This window comes from Cherax quadricarinatus, chromosome 4, assembly GCF_038502225.1.
Source record: "Cherax quadricarinatus isolate ZL_2023a chromosome 4, ASM3850222v1, whole genome shotgun sequence".
NCBI classification, from domain to species: Eukaryota; Metazoa; Arthropoda; class Malacostraca; order Decapoda; family Parastacidae; genus Cherax; species Cherax quadricarinatus.
The window spans coordinates 27,537,209-27,559,964 of record NC_091295.1 but is presented as its reverse complement, the minus strand read 5'-3'; the positions used below and the strand labels follow the sequence as shown (position 1 = coordinate 27,559,964).

Here is a 22,756-nt window from a genome sequence, read left to right as displayed (position 1 = left end):
CTGACTTCATACAAATAAAACTCACCTCCCGCCCTACATTAAGACTACAAATATTTTAAGGTAATTAATAAGTGTACTATATATGCTTTTTATCGCTCTAGGGAGCTTAATGTCGTAGTAGGTATAAGTGGCCCGGCAGGATGCCATACCTCCCACACGACTTTCTACAAATAAATACTTTTCACCTCTCACCCTGCATTAAGACCATTAAGACTACAAATATTTCAAGGTAAGTAATACGTGTACTGTATATGCATTTTATCGCTCTAGGGAGCTTTAACCATCGTAGTATAGTATGTGTGGGTGGGGTGGCCATGAGGGCTACCACACCTGACTTCTTAGAGTAAATACTGCTCACCTTTTACCTTACATTAAGACTACAAATATTTTCAGGGAAATAATGAGTGTACTGTGTGTATTTCACTTTTTAATGCCTAGTTCTATTGCTAACTTAATATATGTTAGTGTAAACTTGTTATCTGGTATTTATATGCATTTATAAATGGAAAAAATGGAGCTCTGCTTTCCAGTGAAGTCTGCTGTCCGGCAGTAGCTTGGAACCTAACCTGCAGAATAAGTGTGGCCCTAATATAAACTGTGTACAGTACTATATTAGGTATACAGTAGAGAACTTTACTGCACTTGTTTACTGATCTAACAGACACCCCTCCCCCACTGGTTCGTTATATCGTGGGTCTATTGTACTTCCAACGTCCAGGACTAAAGTCCAGCTAACCAGCTTCCTTAGATCCCTTTATAAATGTTACTTTCCTCACACTCCAACAGCTCATCCAATGCTAAAAACCATTCGTCTCCACTCTAACACACTCACACATGCCTGCTCTATGCTATAGGTCCTACCACTAAAAGCCTTCATAGCTATTGTACAATTGAAATGTCTGCAACTACAAAATAATTTTAAGTTTGATAATAAACAATATGAAGTTTACAACAAATTCTATACATTTCTTCATATCTACTTTCTGTGTTACTGTTTACCTTATAATTCCTTATTCTAAATCACAAAGCAGATGACAAAAGATATTGCTACTAAGGTCTATATTAAATATTCAGAGATTTCATAGGAGTAAATACATTATACAGTACTATACACACCTTCCTGGGTACAATCATAGAGATAGGTTCACAGATGGCCTTGGTGGCATACAGCTTGTAGAAGCGGAATATCTCGCATTGTGACACTTTGCAGCCCCTCTTGGGCATTACCCCAAAACCACGCTATAATAGATATAATCCAAGAAAGATTATTACAATCCCTTCATATATTGGCACTTGTTAGTACATAATCATCAGTCTAAGAATTAAGAGAGCACTATGAACTGTAGTACTAAAGAAATTAAAAAATTCAGGGAAGGGCTTACCAACTCACTATGTCATTACTGCAAAATATATGGGACATTACAAGAGTTGCACAATACACAACACTTAAATATAAAAACAGTCCCTAAAAATAGCTTTTCAGAGCTTTAGTTCTAAAAATCATGTTATACAGCTATCAATCAAAGTCAATATCCTGGGAATTATTCTGAATGTATTGCAAAATAATTGCACAAACTATATATTTGTATTGTCTGTGTGTGTGTGTGTGTGTGTGTGTGTGTGTGTGTGTGTGTGTGTGTGTGTGTGTGTGTGTGTGTGTGTGTGTGTGTGTGTGTGTGTCTGTCTGTCTGTCTGTCTGTCTCTCTGTGTGTGTGTGTGTACTCACCTAATTGTGGTTGCAGGGGTCGAGACTCAGCTCCTGGCCCCGCCTCTTCACTGATCGCTACTAGGTCCTCTCCCTCTCTGCTTCCTGAGCTTTGTCATACCTCTTCTTAAAACTATGTATGGTTCCTGCCTCCACTACTTCACTTGCTAGGCTATTCCACTTCCTGACTGCTCTATGACTGAAGAAATACTTCCTAACGTCCCTGTCACTCGTCTGAGTCTTCAGTTTCCGGTTGTGTCCCCTCTCTGGAACATCCTATCTCTGTCCACCTTGTCTATTCCCTGCAGTATCTTGTATGTCATTATCATGTCTCCCCTGACCCTTCTGTCCTCCAGTGTTGTCAGTCCGATTTCCCTCAACCTTTCCTCGTACGACATTCCCCTGAGCTCTGGGACTAGCCTTGTTGCAAACCTTTGTACTTTCTCTAACTTCTTGACGTGCTTGAATAGGTGTGGGTTCCAGACTGGTGCTGCATACTCCAGTATGGGCCTAACATACACAGTGTACAGTGTCTTGAACAATTCCTTATTAAGGTATCGGAACGCTATTCTCAGGTTTGCCAGGCGCCCGTATGCTGCAGCAGTTATTTGGTTGATGTGTGCCTCCGGTGACGTGTTCGATGTTATGGTCACCCCAAGGTCTTTCTCCCTGAGTGAGGTCTGTAGTCTTTGTCCACCTAGCCTATACTCTGTCTGCGGTCTTCTTTGCCCCTCCCCAATCTTCATGACTTTACATTTGGCAGGGTTGAATTCGAGGAGCCAGTTTCTGGACCACATGTCCAGCCTGTCCAGGTCTCTTTGCAGTCCTGCCTCATCCTCATCCGATTTAATTCTTCTCATCAACTTCACATCATCTGCGAATAGGGACACTTCAGAGTCTATTCCTTCCATCATGTCGTTCGCATATATCAAAAATAGCACTGGTCCTAGAACTGACCCCTGTGGGACCCCGCTCGTCACAGGCACCCACTGTGATACCTCTTCACGTACCATGACTCGTTGTTGCCTCCCTGTCAGGTATTCCCTGATCCACTGCAGTGCCCTCCCTGTTATATGTGTCTGATCCTCCAGCTTCTGCACTAATCTCTTGTGGGGAACTGTGTCAAAGGCCTTCCTGCAGTCTAGGAAAACTCAATCAACCCACCCCTCTCTCTCGTGTCTTACTTCTGTTACCTTGTCATAAACTCCAGAAGGTTTGCGACACAGGATTTGCCTTCCATGAACCCATGCTGGTTTTCATTTATAATCTTGCTCCGTTCCAGGTGTTCCACCACTCTCCTCCTGATAATCTTCTTCATGACTTTGCACACAATACATGTCAGAGACACAGGTCTGTAGTTTAGAGCCTCATTTCTGTTTCCTTTCTTAAATATGGGGACTACATTTGCTGTCTTCCATTTCTCAGGTAGTTGCCCAGTTTCAAGGGATGTGTTGAAGATTGTGGTTAGGGGCACGCACAGCATCTCTGCTCCTTCTCTAAGGACCCATGGGGAGATGTTTTGAGGTATCAAGGTCACTTAGCAGCTTCTGCACCTCCTCCTCAGTTGTTTGTATGTCATCCAACACTTGTTGGTGTATTCCCTCTTGATGTTCCCTTCTGTGCTGTCTTCCCAGAGCCCTTCCTGTCTCTACTGCAAAAACTTCCTTAAATCACCTGCTTAGCTCCTCACATACCTCCTGATCATTTCTTGTGAGTTCTCCACCTTCTGTCCTCAGTCTCATCACCTGGTCTTTGACTGTTGTCTTCCTCCTGATGTGGCTATACAACAGTTTCGGGTCAGTCTTGATTTTCGATGCTATGTTATTTTCATACTGTCGCTGGGATTCCCTCCTTACCTGTGCATACTCGTTCCTGGCTCTGCGACTGATCTCCCTATTTTCATGTGTTCTCTGTCTTCTGTACTTTTTCCATTCTCTATTGCACTTTGTTTTTGCCTCCTTACACCATCAGGTAAACCAGGGGCTCGTTCTGGTCTTCCCATTGTTTCTGTTGCCCTTGAGAATAAACCTTTCCACTGCCTCCTTGCATTTTGTTGTTACATATTCCATCATTTCATTTACTGGCTTTCCTGCCAGTTCTCTGTCCCACGGAACCTCCTGCAGGAAGTTCCTCAACCCTATGTAGTCCCCTCTTTTATAGTCGGGCTTTTCCCATTCAACTCCTGTTACTCTCTCCACTTGCAACTCTACTATGTATTCAAAGCACAGAACCATGTGGTCACTAGCTCCTAGGGGACTCTCATATGTGATGTCCTCAATGTCTGAACTGCCCAGGGTGAACACAAGGTCCAATCTTGCTGGTTCATCCTCCCCTCTCACTCTGGTAGTGTCCTTAACATGTTGGTGCATGAGGTTTTCCAGCACTACATCCAACATCTTGGCTCTCCATGTGGCTCCAGGTTTTCCCAGTCAATCTCCCTGTGGTTGAAATCCCCTATAACCAGCAACTTTGCTCTTCTGGAGTGAGCTCTTCTTGCCACCTCAGCAAGTGTGTCCACCATTGCTCTGTTGCTCTCTTCATATTCCTCTCTTGGCCTCCTGCAGTTCTGTGGTGGATTATACATCACTGCAATGACCACCTTGTGCTCCCCAAACTGAAGTGTACTACTATGTAGACCCTTTCTCCTGTCTCGTGTGTGTGTGTGTGTGTGTGTGTGTGTGTGTGTGTGTGTGTGTGTGTGTGTGTGTGTGTGTGTCTGTCTGTGTGTGTGTCTGTGTGTGTCTGTGTGTGTCTGTGTGTGTCTGTGTGTGTGTGTGTGTCTGTGTGTGTGTGCCTGTGTGTGTGTGCGTGTGTCTGTCTGTTTTTTTTTTTTTTACACAGGGTTTGACAAGGTTAAGGATCCCTAGCTCTATTGACAAGCTATTTACAGGTTAAGGATTCCTAACTTAATTGGCAAGTTAAGAGCTGTTACCTACATCAGCTCATTTGAAAGCATTTTTATTGTTATCAGACATACAAGTAGGGAACAGGAAGAAATTGGAGCCATCTGTGGGCCAGCATTTTCATTTGATCAACTGACTACCTCGTTGACATCATTATGCTGTACGAATGTGTTTCATACTTGAGTCATCCTGGGTATATATGATCTCAGATGGAGTGATGTTCTGGAGAAGGGTACAGCCAGAGTGAAGTTGCTGCTTTCTCCCCGTCTTGTGGCATAAAAGCTTGTTTCACGCTGTCCTCAAAGTGGATCCAAGTGTGGTACTTTGACAATATTGGCCTTGTACATAACAGTAAGGCCACCCACATCCCTTCTGTGTTGAAGGCTCTGCTGAAATGACAGATCTATCCAGGATGGGTCCAGGTGAGAGATGAGACGTCTTGCTCTGTTCTCTACTGTTACAAAAAACGCGATTCTAAAAGCTTAGATGAATAGTAACATATAGGAAGGAGAATGTCAGTGGATGTTGACTGTTGGAGCAGCACAGCACCCACTGCATAACTACTCGCATCTATATGTAAAAAGAAGGGAAGATTGAAATTAGGACTCTTCAGCACAGGAGCAGAGGATAGCAAGCGCTTCAACCTTTTGAACGAGTCTGAACAATCTCTAGTCCAGGTGAACTGAACTTTGCTACTAGTAAGCTCAGTGAGAGGAGCTGCAATCTGAGAAAAGTTTGGACAGAACCTGCGATAATATCCTGCCATACCCAGGAATCTCTGTACTCCTTTCCTATCCTGTGGCACTGGAAATTCAGAAATTGCACGAACCTTAGCCTCAATAGGAGCAACCTCACCTTGGCCGATACAAAAGCCTAGATAGGTAATCTTGGCTTGACCAAAACTACATTTAGCTAAGTTAACAGTGAAGTTGTAGTGCGCCAGTCTCTCAAACAATGCTCTGAGACGCGTCAAGTGCTGTTCCCACTCGTCACTATACACCACTAAGTCGTCAAGGTAGGCTTCTACTCCTTCTAAGTTGTGGGTCAACTCGTTCATTATACACTGGAATGAAGAAGCTGCGTTACATAGGCCGAAGGGGGTGACGAGGTAGTTAAACAATCCATCTTGAACAGTAAAAGCAGATATTTCTTGAGCACGTTCAGTAAGCGGGACTTGATAATAGCCTCTTAAGAGATCTAAACGGCTGACAAACTGGGCTCCTGACACACGGTCAATAAGGTCGTCAATGCGAGGTAGAGGATAACCATCAGGCAAGGTGACAGAGTTCACTTTCCTGTAATCAGTGCACATCCTGAAACTACCGTCAGGTTTAGGCACTAAAATACAGGGAGATGCCCATGGACTTTTACTGCGTTCAATAAGTCCGTGAGATAACAGAAAATCAACCTCTTCTCTCAATGCTTTATGCTTTGTTGGACTCATCCTATATGGTGATTGCTTAATGGGTGATGCTCCCTGTACATCAACGTCATGTACACCCAGAGTACAACGTTTAGGAACATCACCGAATAATTCAGGGAAATTCAAAATCATGTTTTTAATATCACCAGCTTTAACAATCCCAAGGTTACTAAGAAAATCGTCTAGTGACTGTAGAGTCACAGAATTTTCTAAACGCACCTCTATACCTCTAGAGATGTCAGGTAGACTGACGTTTTCTTCCTCTGTCCTAGGAAGAATAGAAGTAGTAGGTAGAGGACTAGCGTAGTATGCCTTAAGCTGGTTAACATGGTACACATGATTAGATTTCTTTTTCCCAGGCATACGTATCAAATAATTTACGTCGCTAAGCTTTTTCACTACTTCCAGGGGACCATCATACCTGGCTTGTAGAGCATGACCTGGTACTAATTTCCGAGCCATCACCTTATCTCCTGCTTTAAAAGAACGAGAGACAGCACGCTTGTCATAATGCTGCTTCATTCTAGCTTGGGCTGAAACTAGGTTTTTCAAAGCTAGCTCTCTAGCGGCTGTCAAATGTTGCTGCATTAATGAAGGTGAAGTACTCAATGATGGATTTGATTTTCCTGTCCACACGTCTTTTAACACTGCGAGAGGACCACGCACTTGGTGTCCGAATATTAGTTCAAACGGACTAAACCCGAGACTTTCTTGCTCACTTTCTCTCATAGCGAACAGAAGAAAAGGTATACCCTCATCCCAGTCTCTAGAAAAATGTTCACAATAAGCTCTCATCATGGACTTCAGTGTCTGATGAAATCTCTCTAGAGCCCCTTGTGACTGTGGATGATAACTGGTTGAAAGTACAGACTTTATTCCTAGGTGGGATAATGCTTCTCGAAAGATCTTAGAAGTGAAGTTAGATCCCTGATCTGACTGTATCTCTCGTGGCAATCCAACCTGGGAGAAAAATTTCATCAACGCTCTCACAATAGCACGAGCATTAATTTTTCTCATAGGAATAGCTTCGGGATAGCGTGTTGCAGCGTCCATAATAGTAAATAAGTATTGGTTTCCTAGTTTGGTTCTAGGCAAAGGACCAACACAATCAATAATAAGACGTGAGAATGGTTCACCATGCACGGTGATAGGAATGAGAGGCGCAGGTGGAGGTGTGTGCGCTGGCTTGCCTGTCACTTGACACACGTGGCAACGTCGCACATGATCAGCTACTGTTTCCTTCATCTTTGGCCAAGTAAAATGTTTTGCCAGTTTACCGAGTGTCTTCTTGACACCCAAATGTCCTCCTATGGGACTATTGTGAGCAAAATCAATGGCTTGTTCACGAAATGTAACTGGTAACACTACTAGATTCTTGACTGTGGTGGAAACACTATCAGCTGACAACTTACAAGTATTTTTCTCCATCAGTACACCGTTACTATAATAGTAACAATTATCGAGATCCTTGGCTTCACTCTCAGTAACTGCTATATCTCTCAGTCTTTCCAGTGACTGATCAACAAACTGATCCTTGATTAAATCATCATGAGTTAGAAATTTAATGTCAGTTGTATCCTGACTAGGTTGATGACCAGGGGGAGTTAGTGTTAATGATCCGGGGCGCAGAGCGTCACTAAACAACATATTCAACCCCAAATCATTGTCATCAACTAACTCAACAGGAGACAAGGATTTTTGTTGTATCTTTGACATAGCTCTAGTAATTGCGCTGAGAGGAAATAAAATAGGTTTTTCTCTACAAGCTTCAATGGCATAATTATCATTAGTGTTGTTATCAATCACAAGTGGTTCTTTACATATACCAGCATGAAGGATATCGTTCCCTATCAACAAGTCCACTGACCTGATGGGAAATACACCACTGGATATACCCACTGAAATATAACCAGTATAATAGCTTGTTTCAATATAAACTTTGTGCAGAGGCACTTTTATAACAGCCCCTCCATAGGCTTCTAACAATACATCTATCCTGCAATAGGTATCGTCAGTTATGGGCAGTACATCTTCTCTTAATAACGTGAGATAACTGCCAGTGTCTCTGAAAGAAATTATCTCAGTTAGATGTGATTCGTCAAATCCTACTTTATCTCTCGAAAAGTAAGGACTCATCGCTGAACGAATCTTTTCGTCAGATACACTTTCTGACGCTAGTCATCTATCCTGAGTAACATTATCTAAAACAGTAGGATCAGAGGAATTGCTAGGATTTTGGTGCCTTTGTTGCACGGAAGAGGATACGACTTGAGTGGGGGCGCCAGCCGCACGACTGTTTCTCGTATCTCTTTCTAACTTATAGCAATACTCTCTAGTATGTCCTTTTCTGTTACAATAGGTACATTTAACTTTCTTCTTCTCGATACCACATTTCTGTCTAGCCACAGAGACAGATTCAGGATTGTGAGTTTTCCTGGTAAAGGTACGAGAAGTTACAGTAGCAGGTACATCAGGCCGGCAATGAGCAGCTGATTTAGTTTGCCAACTTCTAGGACAATTTTTAGTTACCTTGTTTCTTTGTGTTTTAGTACGTACAAGTTTGTGAGAAATCTCGTAATTGTCGGCTAATGCTGCAGTTTCCAGAATATCTGAGGTAGTATGATCGATCAGATATTCTTGTATGTCAGCAGACATACAGTTGTTAAACTCTTCATGTAGTAACAACTGAACAAGGCTGTTGTAGCTGTTACACTTGGCAGCTCTACACCACCTCTCAAATGCAACTTTTTTCTCACGAGCAAACTCTACACAAGTTTGATCTTGTCGTCGTTGTAACGTACGAAATGCTCTTTGATAACTTACAGGTAACAAGTTATATGTCTCTAGAATAGTTTGTTTGACAGCGTCATAACTAATGTACTTAGCAAATGGTAAGGCAGCCGTACAAGTTTGAGCTCTTCCCGTCAAAGCAGTATGAAGCAATGTTGCCCAGTGCTTACGTGGCCAGTTCATAGCACGAGCCTGGTTCTCAAACACATCAAAATATGTGTCTAAGTCACTTTCAAAAAACTTAGGAACCATAGATGCAGCTTTCTGCACATTAAATGTGTCCTGTGATACATCAGTCTGTTGTCTTAACAGACGAACATTTTCTCTTTGGAAATCTTCTTCGTTCAATCTCCTCTGTACCTCTATTTGTGCAGTCTGCAACATAAGGAAACGTTCAAACCTCTCAAACTGTTCCTGAGAGATAGGACCAGTGGGTAATGGAGGAGTAGGGAAATTAACATGGTCTGGACGGTCCTTAGGTCGGACACTTGGTCCAGCCGTCTCTAGTGTCTAGATCTGGTCTAGGATAAGTAAATACAGGTGTATCATACACTGTACTAGTATTAGGCTGTGTCATACTAACAGCTATACTCTGTACTATAGTGTCACTGAGGGAAGGCGTGAGCGAGAACTGAGCTACACTAGGCTCAGACACTAGGCTCACTTCTGCTCTAGTTGCTCTTTCATCTTCATCAAATAGAGTCATACTTCCCAATTGTGACACAAGACTTTCTGAATCTGAATCATAATCAGACATCTCTGTATGAGCAGGAAACAATATATCTTTGATTAATGCTCTGACAGTTTCTGCAGTGTAATTCCTGTTATACGTCACACCGAGATATTTGGCTACTCGCCAACACGTCTGAAGTTTTAATGTACTTAACTCAGACAAAGTCAGAGTATCAATTAACTGTTTCACTTTGGCATACATCACGAAAATAATTGTACTACGAGAGAGTGATCATGGGAAACTATAATCCTATGCATAAGTAGTTAGCTATGTCTCAAGACTCGAATAAGACTTAAACAAGTGACTGACAAAGTCCTCAAATAAACTAACTTCTTGACCGACTGGCAACCCTGACAGTCTGCTGGAGACTCGCTTGCTGGTTGGACAGCTTGTCTGTCTGAGTCTGCTAGAGACTCGCTTGCTGGTTGGACATTGTCTGTCTGAGTCTGCTGGAGACTCGCTTGGTGGTTGGACAGATTGTCTGTCTCATCATTCTTGTTAGTTCTGTAGAACTTTGTTCACAGAACATTGTAAAGACTTAGTGATTTTCGACGTTGTACTGAGGTTGTGTGTCACATAGACACTCTGAGTATCTCAGGTCCTTAGCTATAGCTTCTGACCTAATTTTGTACTGGTTCCTGTGTATTGTCACAGTCGGGTGTTTCCTATGCTGAACTTAGATTCAGTATTATGGGAGTTTTGTAACTTTTGTGGAGGATCTGCAGATGGTCCCTACTTAGTGTCGTTATATTATCTCCTTGTTCCTGATTCCGTGTCGCAGTCGCTTGATATTGCATTGCTATTGGGCTTAGCATTCTTTGTTGTTCAAGCAGACTGTTCGGGTTGCCAGTCGGTCAAGAAGTTAGTTTATTTGAGGACTTTGTCAGTCACTTGTTTAAGTCTTATTCGAGTCTTGAGACATAGCTAACTACTTAAGAGCACTTACACGCATACACACTTACTTGTACATATTTGTAATATCTTATTAAATGTTAATGTACCTGACGGTACTTAAGAATTATAAATGTGATATGTGCTTTCAGCACAATAATATTGAACTCGAGAGATTGATTTTATTTTGATTGCTGTAATTAATTTAATTTGATAATATACCTCTAGACAACTTACTACTTAATAAATTTATTAAATTTTAATTTCTCTAGTTAGTAGCCTACCAGTTGTAATCCTAAAGCACTATTGAACCATACTGAATTTTAATGGATAATTGGACAAGGATACTGACTACTTGTTACGAAAACCCAGTAACAGGCTGGATGCTAGAAGGGCAGTCCTTTCTAGTGTTCACTGGAGATCTCTAAGCTTTTAGAATCGCGTTTTTTGTAACATCTACTCTGTCAAGCAGTCGCAGATGAGAGGGGGGGGGGGGCAGGCAAACCAAGAAAGTGGAGCATACTCAAGGTGTGAGCGTACTTGTGCCTCGTACAGAATCTTGCAACCCCTACTGTCAAGCAGATGCGAGATACGGTGAAGTGCTGTAAGCTTCCTGGCTGCCTTGTTTGCAAGATTTACAACATGGTTCTTCATAGTTTGGAGTCAAATTTCACCCCAAGGATATCAACTTCTTCTCCAGGTGCCAACACCCTCCCATTCATCCTTACTTATTACTGCACCAGCATTACCATCATGGTGCCTAGAGACGATCATCATTTGCATTTTCTCAGGTGCAAATGTTACTTGCCATCTATTTCCCCAAGCTGATATAGCTCTCAGCTGGTGATTGATGTAGCTTAGAGCAGCTGGCATTTCTTCTCTTGGATAAGTGAATGTCAGTGTACAGTCGTCTGCATATGCATGTGATTCTAGATTGAGATGAAGAAGGTCGTTGAAGTAGACATTCCATAACAATGGTCCCAGCACGCTTCCTTGTGGAACACTTGCCCCAATAGGATGTCTTGCTGATTCCGTTCCATTGAGAACTACACTTAGAGATCTACCATGAGGGTAATCACTGAGGAGACATAGCGTAGAGCCTGCAATTCCCAGTGCTTGAAGTTTTGCTAAGAGGCCCTGGTGCCACACCCGGTCGAAAGCACCAGCAATGTCCAGTGCTACCACACAGCTGACTTTGGATTCATCCAGTGACTGGTGCCACTTAGTGGAGAGGTTTAACAACAGATCAGCAGCAGAGTATCCTTTCCTGAAGCCATATTGACGATCACGAAGTAGTGAGTGGTAGTCAAAAAACTCCGTCATTTGTCTTGAGATTATTGTCTCAAGGATCTTACCAGTGACTGACAGGTGTGACACTGGTCTGTAGCTGCTGATTTCTGCTCTGCTCTTCTTTTTGTGAACAGGGACTAACTACATTTGCCTCTTTCCATAGAGAGGGCCATTTACACTGTACAAGGCAGTGCTGAAAGATGCGAGTTAGAGGTGCTGCTAGCTGGTCTGCACATCTCAGCAATCTTGGGCTCAACTTGTCTGGATGGACGGATGGCCAGCCAGCCCCCCCCCCCCTCTCTCTCTCTCTCATTCTTTCTTTATTTGTGTGTGTGTGTACTCACCTAATTGTGGTTGCAGGAGTCGAGACTCAGCTCCTGGCCCTGCCTCTTCACTGAGTGCTGCTAGGTCCTCTCTCTCCCTGCTCCATGAGCTTTATCATACCTCATCTTGAAGCTATGTATCGTTCCTACCTCCACTACCTCACTTGCTGGGCTATTCCACTTCCTGACTTCTCTATGACTGAAGAAATACATGTACTTCCTAACATCCCTTTGACTCATCTGGGTCTTTAACTTTCAATTGTGACCCCTTGTTTCTGTGTCCCCTCTCTGGAACATCCTGTCTGTCCACCTTGTCTATTCCATGCAGTATTTTGTATGTAGTTATCATATCTCCCCTAACCCTCCTGTCCTCCAATGTCATCAGGCCGATTTCCCTTAACCTTTCTCCGTAGGACATTCCCCTTAGCTCTGGAACTAGCCTTGTTGCAAAAGTTTGCACTTTCTCTAATTTCTTGACATGCTTGACCAGGGATGGGTTCCAAACTGCTGCTGCATACACCAGTATGGGCCTGACATACATGGTGTACAGAGTCTTGAACAATTCCTTACTGATGTATCAGAATGCTATTCTCAGGTTTGCCAGGCACCCATATGCTACAGCAGTTATCTGGTTGATGTGAGCCTTAGGAGATGATTTCGGTATTATACTCACCCCAAGATCCTTTTCCTTGAGTGAGGTTTGCAGTCCTTGGCCACCTAGCCTATACTCTGTTTGTGGTCTTCTTTGCCCTTCCCATGGCTTTACATTTGGGGGGGGGGGGTTAAATTCGAGGAGCCAGTTGCTGGACCAAGCTTCCAACCTATCCAGGTCTCTTAGTTGTCCTGCCTGATCCTCATCTGATTTAATTCTCCTCATTAGCTTCATATCATCTGCAAACAGGAACACTTCTGAGTCTATCCCTTCTGTCATGTCATTCACATATAACACAAATAGCACTGGTCCTAGGATTGACCTGTAGGACCTCACTTGTCACAGGCGCCCATTCTGATCCCTTGTCAAGTACCATGACTCAGTGTTGCCTCCCTGTCAGGTATTCTCTGATCCACTGCAGTGCCCTTCCTGTTATACATGCCTGATCCTCTAGCTTTTGCACTAATCTCTTGTGAGGAACTGTGTCGAAGGCATTCTTGCAGTCCAAGAAAATGCAAGCTACCCACCCCTCTCTCTCATGTCATACTTCCGTTACCTTGTCATAAAACTCCAGTAGGTTTGTGACACAGGATTTGCCTTTCCTGAATCCATGCTGGTTAAAATTCATAAGCTTGTTCTGTTCTAGGTGCTCCACCACTCTCCTCATGATAATCTTTTCCATGACTTTGCACACTATATATGTCAGTAAAACTGGTCTATAGTTTAGTGCCTCATGCGTGTGCTCACCTAATTGTGGTTGCAAGGGTTGAGAATCAGTTCCTGGCCCAGCCTCTTCACTGGTCGCTACTAAGTCACTCTTCCCACTCCATGAGCTTTATCATACCACTTCTTAAAGCTATGTATGGATCCTGCCTCCACTACATCACTTCCCAGACTATTCCACTTCCTGACAACTCTGTGACTGAAGAAATACTTCCTAACATCCCTGTGATTCATCCGAGTCTTCAACTTCCAACTGTGACCCCTTGTTGCTGTGTCCCATCTCTGGAACATCCTATCTCTGTTCACCTTGTCAATTCCTCTCAGCATTTTCTATGTCATTATCATATCTCTCCTGTCCTCCAGTGTCATCAGGTCGATTTCCCTTAACCTCTTCTCATAAGACATTCCCCATAGCTCCGGGACTAGTCTTGTTGCAAACCTTTACACTTTCTCTAGCTTCCTGACGTGCTTGGCTAGGTGTGGGTTCCAAACTGGTGCTGCATACTCCAGTATAGGCCTAACATACACAGTGTACAAGGTCCTGAACGATTCCTTATTAACCCTTTGACTGTCGCAACCCCAAATCCTGAGGTGTCTCCTGGTGTCGAAAAATTTTTTGAAAAAAAAAAAAAAAAAATCTTATGAAATGATAGAGAATCTTTTCCCGATGGTAATGACACCAAAAGAACGAAATTTGATGGAAAACTTATGGAATTACGCTCTCAAGAAGTTAGCAACCTCGGCAATATTTACAAATCGACAATTTCGCCCACTTTGAGCCCTATTTTCGGCTAATTCCATTGTTACATTCACAAACGTGGTGATATTTATACAATTATTACAATATTGCATAACAGTAAATCTTCTATTTTTTGGTTTGAATAAAAATTCATTGTGAATAAAAAATCAAAATGGAATTAATTTGTAAAGCCTCAAAACGTAACTAATGAACAGAGGAAAGGTTAGTTTAGTGCCAGGAATGCATTGTTTATTCTGAACCCTATTTTGAAATTGGAATATCTTGAACTTTGTGTTAAATTGGCCAAATTACCAATTTCCGATCACTTTATTTTGTAGTTGAAACAGTTGACTGGGCGATTTATTGTGCTCAATCGATAGAATAGAAGTAATACTAGTGAAATAGCTAAGAATTTGGTCAACTGGAATAATGTAATTGGCCTAAAATGGGAGTCAAAGTCGGCAAAATCGCCGATTTGTAAATATCGCTGACACATCAAAATTCGTGAGAGCATAATTTCGTCAATTTTCCATCAAATTTCGTACTTGTTTTATTACCTTCAGAAAAAGATTCTCTACCATTTCATAAGAAAAAATAAAAATTTTTTTGGAAAATTCTTGGACCCTGGTGCACACTTTGAAATTTGGCCTCTGGACCCTGAAAGGGTTAAATAGAACTAAACTGTAATAACTCATATTGTAAATTGTTTAAAATTGTTACATTGTAATACTGTAATCTTCATTAACTAATTCAATAGTGTAATAAGTCTGTACTAAACTTGTCAAAACCATGTACCATTACCTGATAGAATATACAATTCTACTGTACTCACTGTAACTCATCTAATGACCATATGAACTATGTTTTATTGCCTTACTAATCTTAAGTTAATCTCTAAGTTTGACCGAAATGCTCTGCATACAAAGGGGCTTTTGGCATGTACACCCAACTATTATATTCATCTGTACAACCATGTAATTTGTCAAAACAAACATCTTCATCTTTAATCACTGAAGAAATTGTTTTTTTTTTTCAGTGTTCCTGTATAAAACTAGTGATCTAGTGGAGTTAGCCTCACAAACACTCTGTTTTCTATTATCCCAGGACCTCGGGGTAAAAATGGGAAGACATGTTCAGAGCAGTAATTATTTTACATAGATCATTATACATAGCAGTTACATAGCTACATAGATTATCATACATAGCAGCATATGTGTAGAGAACCTACGATAACCCAAAAAAGTCAGAGTGACTTATTTCCACTGTTTCTTACGAGTTCTTTCTTGAATTCTATCGTGTTTCTCACCTTCTTTACCAAAGGGCTGGCACTCTGAAATTTCTTGGCACCATAATCGTTTATTTCACAGTTGCAATCAACAAAAAAACACCAGAAACAATGGATGAAGCCACGAAGTATTCCTTATCCAACAAGAGAGACGTGCAGATTGAGTGTGATACACATGAGGAAGAGCGTCGCCAGTCGGCAGTGATGCGTCTCATATGGCCTATTTCCAAGAGCATAGCTGATATCCGGGACAAAATTTTGCCACTAAAAGTGCTCGATTTCTGAATCGGCCGATTTCTGTGATGGCCTATAACCTGGGTTCCACTGTATCTTATATTTTCCTGCAGTTTTAACAATAGTCCTTTTTCGTTTCTTAGCTTTTCTGCTCTTTGAATTTATGCTAATCCCTGATCTTTCTTAGTTCTCTCTCACTGATCTATGCTCACTGCTAATCACATTTCCTGCATGGCACCCTCCCGTAACAGTCGTTATTCTGAGGCCTGGCACTCTATATTTGACACTATAATCTATATTATTTCTCTTCAGTGATCACTGGTATTTCCTTTATGTGGGTTTAAAAGAGTATGTGCACCTTAAGTTTTGCACACGTCTATTTTCCGCACTAAGGCCCCTCTGGGACTGTCAGAGAAATGCAATTTTGACTGAGCTTAAACACGCGAGACTTCTTCACCCACCGCCGCTCAAAGGGAGATTTATTCTTTTGTGGAGGATCTGCTGAAAGTCCACATTTAGGGTCATTTTCACCTCCTTGATTCCTTACCTAATGCTGTGTTGTTCACCACTGCTCCAGTTTGATGAATGGGTTATCATACTGTTTAAGCTAGCTGTTTGATTGCTTCAATGATCCAGAAGTTAGCTTATGTATGGACTTGTTGCTGTCAGTCACATTCTAAGTCGGGTCCAATTGAGCACGTACCGAGTGTATACTGAGCACACACACACACACCTATATTACTCTTGCATTTATGAGTACATCTCATTATAGCAAAGTACCAGATGGTACGTATTCATAATAGCAGTACAGTATAGTGTACTTTATCTTATCAAATGTGCCCATAACACCATAAGCTTATGTGTACAGATTAAGTCTATACATATAATAAGTAATACTCTGAGATTTGTGTAGGAGCTTATCTCCTTAATTATTCAAGTTAAATTAACTAATTCTTACCACCTAGACACCTTTGTTATTAAAGATCTCAACTTTTATTTGGTTGATTTGTATTCATCCAGATTCAATCCAAAAAGCACTATTGAGAAGCCACATAATTTACAGGATAAATGGACTAGAATATACTATGACAAACTGTTATAAAACCAGAAACAGGCTAGATGCTAGAGGGGGATCAGTAAGTTTATCTGCTATTATTCTCTGGAGATATTTTCACTTAATAGATGTTGCATTCTGTAACACACTACAGGTTTATCTCTTTGTAATTCTTATATTCTCATTTCCCCTTTTCCTTACAGAAGGGAAAAGTGACAGAAATAGTTGCCATATCTAGCTCTGATATCTTACCTGAGGTTCACCTGATATGTACTGACTGAGAAAGTGGCAGTAAGGAGGGCTGTCAGTGATTTCATAATAGCGAATATTTCCATCACCCTGAAACAAAAACAGTAATTTAAAACAAAAATACATTCACTGATAATATTATTTTAACTCAACAGCCATTTCTCGCCAGGGCAGGGAGACTATTACCTTACATTCATGGGGAAACACTAAATCCATAAAGGCTCATACAATGCCTGGGAGAATAGGAGTTAATCAAGTTTGATCCTAGAAAGGGCCGGCTAGCTCCAATTTCTTTGATCAAGAGCCCTTCACCAACATCAAGACATCCCTCCTGAAGATAAAGGGTTAACAATCAGCTGTCTCCTACCAATGCAGGGTGACCCAAAAAAGAAAGAAACACTTTTACTATCATTCAACAACATTCACACATAATCACTGTCTTTGCAGATGTGCCCAGATAAATATAATTTTTTTTTGACACACTGGCCGCCTCCCACCAAGGCAGGGTGACCCCAAAAAGAAGGAAAAAACTGTCATCGTTCAACACTCTCACCATCTCTCACATAGTAATTATGATGATTATTAATAAACAAAAGATGAACATATAACCCACCTTCCCAGCCACAAAAACAACTCTTGTATCATGGTCGTAAAATGGTGTGAGGACGCCTGAAGATGAATCAATGGTATCTAGTCGAAGAGGTGTGTTTAGACTTTTTTCATCCCACACTCCATACTGTCGGTCGCTAAAGCGGCTGAACCCTGTGGTGAACACTAGACCAGTGTCTCCACAGTATACTGCCTTGCATGCTTTAGAACCCTCATGACACACACCTTCCTGAAAATTGAAAATTGGCTTTTTTTTTATTGCATCATAGCAAATGGAAAGCAAGATATAAACCACAGACCTGTAGATGCCTATCTACCAAGAATCTAATAAAAAGGTCAAATGTAGCTAGATATCCTCTTTTTGGAAGGAAGCTCCAGAGACTTGCCGCTAGGTTGAGTTTAAAGTGTTGTGCACTATCAACATTCAAGTAGACCTCAAATAGATGCAGACAAGTGGAATATTAAAATTTGACACAGGAGAGCATTTGCATCATAATATCAGTAGGAAAAAAAAGAAGGAAAAGAAACCTCAGTACAAATGTTAAAGAAGAACAATATTTTATCTAGGAGTAAGCATGATTCACAAAAGACAACAAGCTACTCATGAATAAAACATTAGTGATATCTCTTACTATTCAAAATACTGTATGTATAGAAGAATATCCAAATGCTAAAAAAAATTAATAACATTAGAAATTAAAAAATAAATTAACTAATTTGGATGAAAAATACAAAAACAAAGTACTTTCTGAAATAACACATCTCAGTAAATAACGAATGAAGCCTTTAGTCTGAGGCATGTGCTGAATGGCTGGTTCAGTGAGACACCCAACTTACCACATTCACTGCAAATAAATTTATAAGCAATAAATTAGTTGTGAAAAACTAAAGTTTGGTGATTGCAATGATTTATATGAATTGGTAGGTCTGTTTTCCCCCAAAAAAATTACAATGTAGTTGACAAGAAGTGAGTTAGCATCAAGGATTAATATTAATGTACTGTGAAGTTGGAGGTACAGTAGCTTCTTGATAAAATCTTGCAAATGGATATGTGCACTGAATAATTTACCCAGAAAAGATATAGATTAAACTGCTAAAACATATAAAAATATTCTTCTAGAGGCTTGTTTTAATAAAGTGCAGATATGTAACATATAGTATGCAGTACAAACCATGACTGTAATTAGTATAAAATGATTGTATTCATGGGGTAATGCTAAACCTATAAGGGTCATACACTGTCTGAGGAATGGGAGGCAAAGAGGTTTGATCCAAGGAAGATAACAGCTCTAATGCCTTAGATCACAAGCCTTTTACCAGCATTAAGATACCCCAAAGTTTCAGCATGAGAGCAGTAAAACACAAGGCAACACACTAAGAATAGCAACAATCAATGAGGATTCCAGCCCCACGGCCCCAACCTTAATTATACGCAACAAATAACTTAAGGCTGTCAGCATATTTTAGCTTAGAAAATGTCATGACCTTGACTTGAGCTAGCACAATGTCTTTACAGGTTCTCAGCAACATTATATAACCAATAAATAAGGACAGAAATAAACAACTTACGGTGCAGAAATATTAATCACAGACTGTGAAAAATATTAAAAAAATATTCATAAATTTAAAAAAAAAAAAAAAAAAAAAAAAATTTAACACGTCGGTCATCTCCCACTGAGACAGCATGACCCAAAAAGAAAGAAAATCCCCAAAAAGAAAATACTTTCATCATCATTCAACACTTTCACCTTATACATAATCACTGTACAGTGGACCCCCGCATAACGATTACCTCCGAATGTGACCAATTATGTAAGTGTATTTATGTAAGTGCGTTTGTACGTGTATGTTTGGGGGTCTGAAATGGACTAATCTACTTCACAATATTTCTTATGGGAACAAATTCGGTCAGTACTGGCACCTGAACATACTTCTGGAGTGAAAAAATATCGTTAACCGGGGGTCCACTGTATTTGCAGAGACACTGAGATACAACAGTTCAGAAATCCCTCCAAACTGCCAATATCCCAAACCCCTCCTTTAAAGTGCAGGCATTGTACTTTCCATTTCCAGGACTCAAGTCTGTCTAACTGCTTTCCCTGAATCCCTTCACAAAATATTACCCTGCTCACACTCCAACAGCTCATCAGGTTCCAAAAACCATTCATCTCCATTTAATCCTATCTAACATGCTCACACATGCTTGCTGGAAGTCCAAGCCCCTCGCCCACAAAACCTCCCTTACCCTCTCCCCCCAACCTTTTCGAGGACGACCCCTACCCTGCCTTCCTTCCCCTACAGATTTATATGCTCTCCAAGTCATTCTACTTTGATCCATTCTCTCTAAATGACCAAACCACCTCAACAACCCCTCTGACTAATACTTTTATTAACTCCACACCTTCTCCTAATTTCCACACTCCAAATTCTCTGCATAAAATTTACACCATACATTGCCCTTAAACAAGACATCTCTACCTCCAGCCGCCTCCTCGCTGCAGCTCAAGCTTCAACTCATATAAGAGTGTTGGTATCACTATACTTTCATACATTCCCTTCTTTGCCTCCATGGATAACATTTTTTGTCTCCACAGATACCTCAGCACACCACTCACGTTTTTTCCTTCATCAATTCCATGGTTAACCTCATCCTTCATAAACCCATCCGCTGACAAGTCAACTCCCAAATGCAACATTAACACCCCTCCTTCAGAGTGCAGGCACTGTACTTCCCATCTTCATAAATGTTACTTTGCTCACACTGCACGTCAAGTATTAAAAAAAACATTTACTTCTTCCATACGCCCTCTCTCCAATGTGATATTCAATTTTTCTTTATCTAAATTATTTGATACCCTCATCACCTTACTCTTACGTATGTTCACTTTCAACTTTCTACCTTTACACATACTCCCAAACTCGTCCACTAACCTTTGCAACTTTTCTTTAGAATCTCCCATAAGCACAGTATCATCAGCAAAGAATAAATGTGTCAACTCCCAATTTGTATTTGATTCCCCATAATTTAATCCCACCCCTCTCTCCAACACCCTAGCATTTACTTCTTTTACAGCCCCATCTATAAATATATTAAACCATGGTGACATTAAACATCCCTGTCTAAGACCTACTTTTACAGGGAAGTAATCTCCCTCTCTCCTACACACCCTAACCGGTGCCTCCTTATCCTCATACAAACTCTTTACAGCATTTAGTAACTTACTACCTATTCCATACACTAGTAACATGCCACATTGCTCCCATATCCACTTTATCACATGCCATTTCTAAATCCATAAATGCAATGAAAACTTCCCTACCTTTATTTAAATACTGTTCACATATATGCTTCAATGTAAACACTTGGTCTACACATCCCCTACCCACTCCAAAGCCTCCTTGCTCATTTGCAATCCTACTCTGTCTTACCTTTAAATCTTTCAATAATAACGATACCATACACTTTACCTGGTATACTTAGTAAACTTATTCCCCTATAATTTTTACAATCTCTTTTGTCCCCTTCCCAAAAATATATCCCCCCCTGCTTTTAACATTTCTGTCATGATCCCGTCAGTTCCAGCTACTTTACCCTGTTATTCTACGTAATGCCTCATACACCTCTCCCACACTCACACCCTGCTCTTCTTCACTCCTAAAAGATGTTATACCTCCCTGGCCAGTGCATGAAATTACCGCCTCCCTTTCTTCGACATTCAAAAGTTCCTCAAAATATTCTCGCCATCTACGCAATACCTTCAGTTCCCCATCAACTAATCCCCCTAATCTGTTTTTAACTAACAAATCCATTCATTCCCTAGGCTTTCTTAACTTGTTTACCTCACTCCAAATTTTTTTCTTATTTTCAGCAAAATTTCTTGACAGTGCCTCTCCCACTATCATCTGCTCTTATTTTGCTCTCTCTGCACTTCTCTTCAGAGTGCAGGAATGGATTAATGGCTTTTCAATTAATTTAACCCTTTGGGGGTCGACAGGTCCTCTCAGAGACTTGTTCTCAGCGTCGGCCAAATTTCAAAAAAAAAAAAAAAAAAAATTCTTATGAAAAGATGGAGAATCTTTTCCCAATCATAATGACACCAAAAGTATGAAATTTGATGGAAAACTTACTGAATTATGCTCTCGCGAAGTTAGCGGTCTCAACCATGTTTACGCATCGGTGATTTTGCCCACTTTGAGCCCTATTTTCGGCCAATTCCACTAGTCGACAAAAATCATGACTATTTCGCTAGAATTCCATTTTTTCTATCAATGAGTACAAGAAACCACCCATTTACCAATTTCAACTATCCAATAAAGTGGTCAGAATTTAGCAATTTTGCCAATTTCACACAAATTTCAAAAGATGCCAATTTCCAAATAGGGTCCAGAATAAACAAGAAAGACATTCCTGGCACTAAAATAACAAGTTCTCTGTTCGTTAGTCACATCCGCAGGCCCCTCTTATATTTCTTTGGCATTCCACTTTGAATTTTTATTCTTACAAAACAAAAAAATTTACTGTTATGCAGAGTACTGCATTAGTGTAGAAATGGTATAAATAATATCAGCGCACTTGTAAAAGAATATTAGACTCACCAGTTGATGTGTATTGGACGCTTGGCATGATTTGTTTACTTTTGAACTTTGGTAAAAATCGAACATTTCTGCTACTTTGAGCTCAATTTCAAGGTACTTTTCATTGTAAAACCAGTCAAAATCATCTGAATTTCTGTAATATGTCTTCCATTCTATAAAAGGAGACCAAGAAAACTAGAATACAACAATAAATACCATACGAAAATAGTACAGTGCAAAGTCGCTGTTTTAATCCAAAAAAAGTAGTACAGTGACCACATAAGTCGCTGCTTTTTTAATCTAGAATTTAGGCATAAAAACCCCCGGTATTTGATGGCATCGGTCAAAGCATTCGATGCAATACAGTTTTTTTTCCGTGCAAGAGGGCTCATTATGCACTGTGTGCTGCAAAAGTATGAAAAAAAATTTTTTTTACCACATGGATTTTTTTTTACATGACATACTGCGCACTTACTAGAAGGGGACCATTAGGACATAGACCTTTTCTGGGGTTCTTACATACATACTGGACCTCTACCAGCTCTTTCTCTTCAAGACTTTCCTAAAATGGGCCATAA

General features: G+C 40.6%; 1 protein-coding gene across 7 annotated transcripts in view; it reads right to left on the bottom strand.

Moving 5' to 3' along the window:
• The window catches only part of LOC128684148 (coronin-1A), a 214,757-nt gene that overhangs the window by 144,196 nt on the left and 47,805 nt on the right, over positions 1-22,756 (bottom strand). For all 7 annotated transcript variants that reach the window (XM_070095434.1, XM_070095425.1, XM_070095429.1 and 4 more), the window contains 3 exons: positions 17,608-17,832; positions 16,998-17,084; positions 1,117-1,239 (listed from right to left, as the gene is read on the bottom strand). In XM_070095434.1, coding sequence (XP_069951535.1) covers positions 1,117-1,239; positions 16,998-17,084; positions 17,608-17,832 — 435 coding nt within the window. The remainder of the gene's footprint in view (positions 1-1,116; positions 1,240-16,997; positions 17,085-17,607; positions 17,833-22,756) is intronic.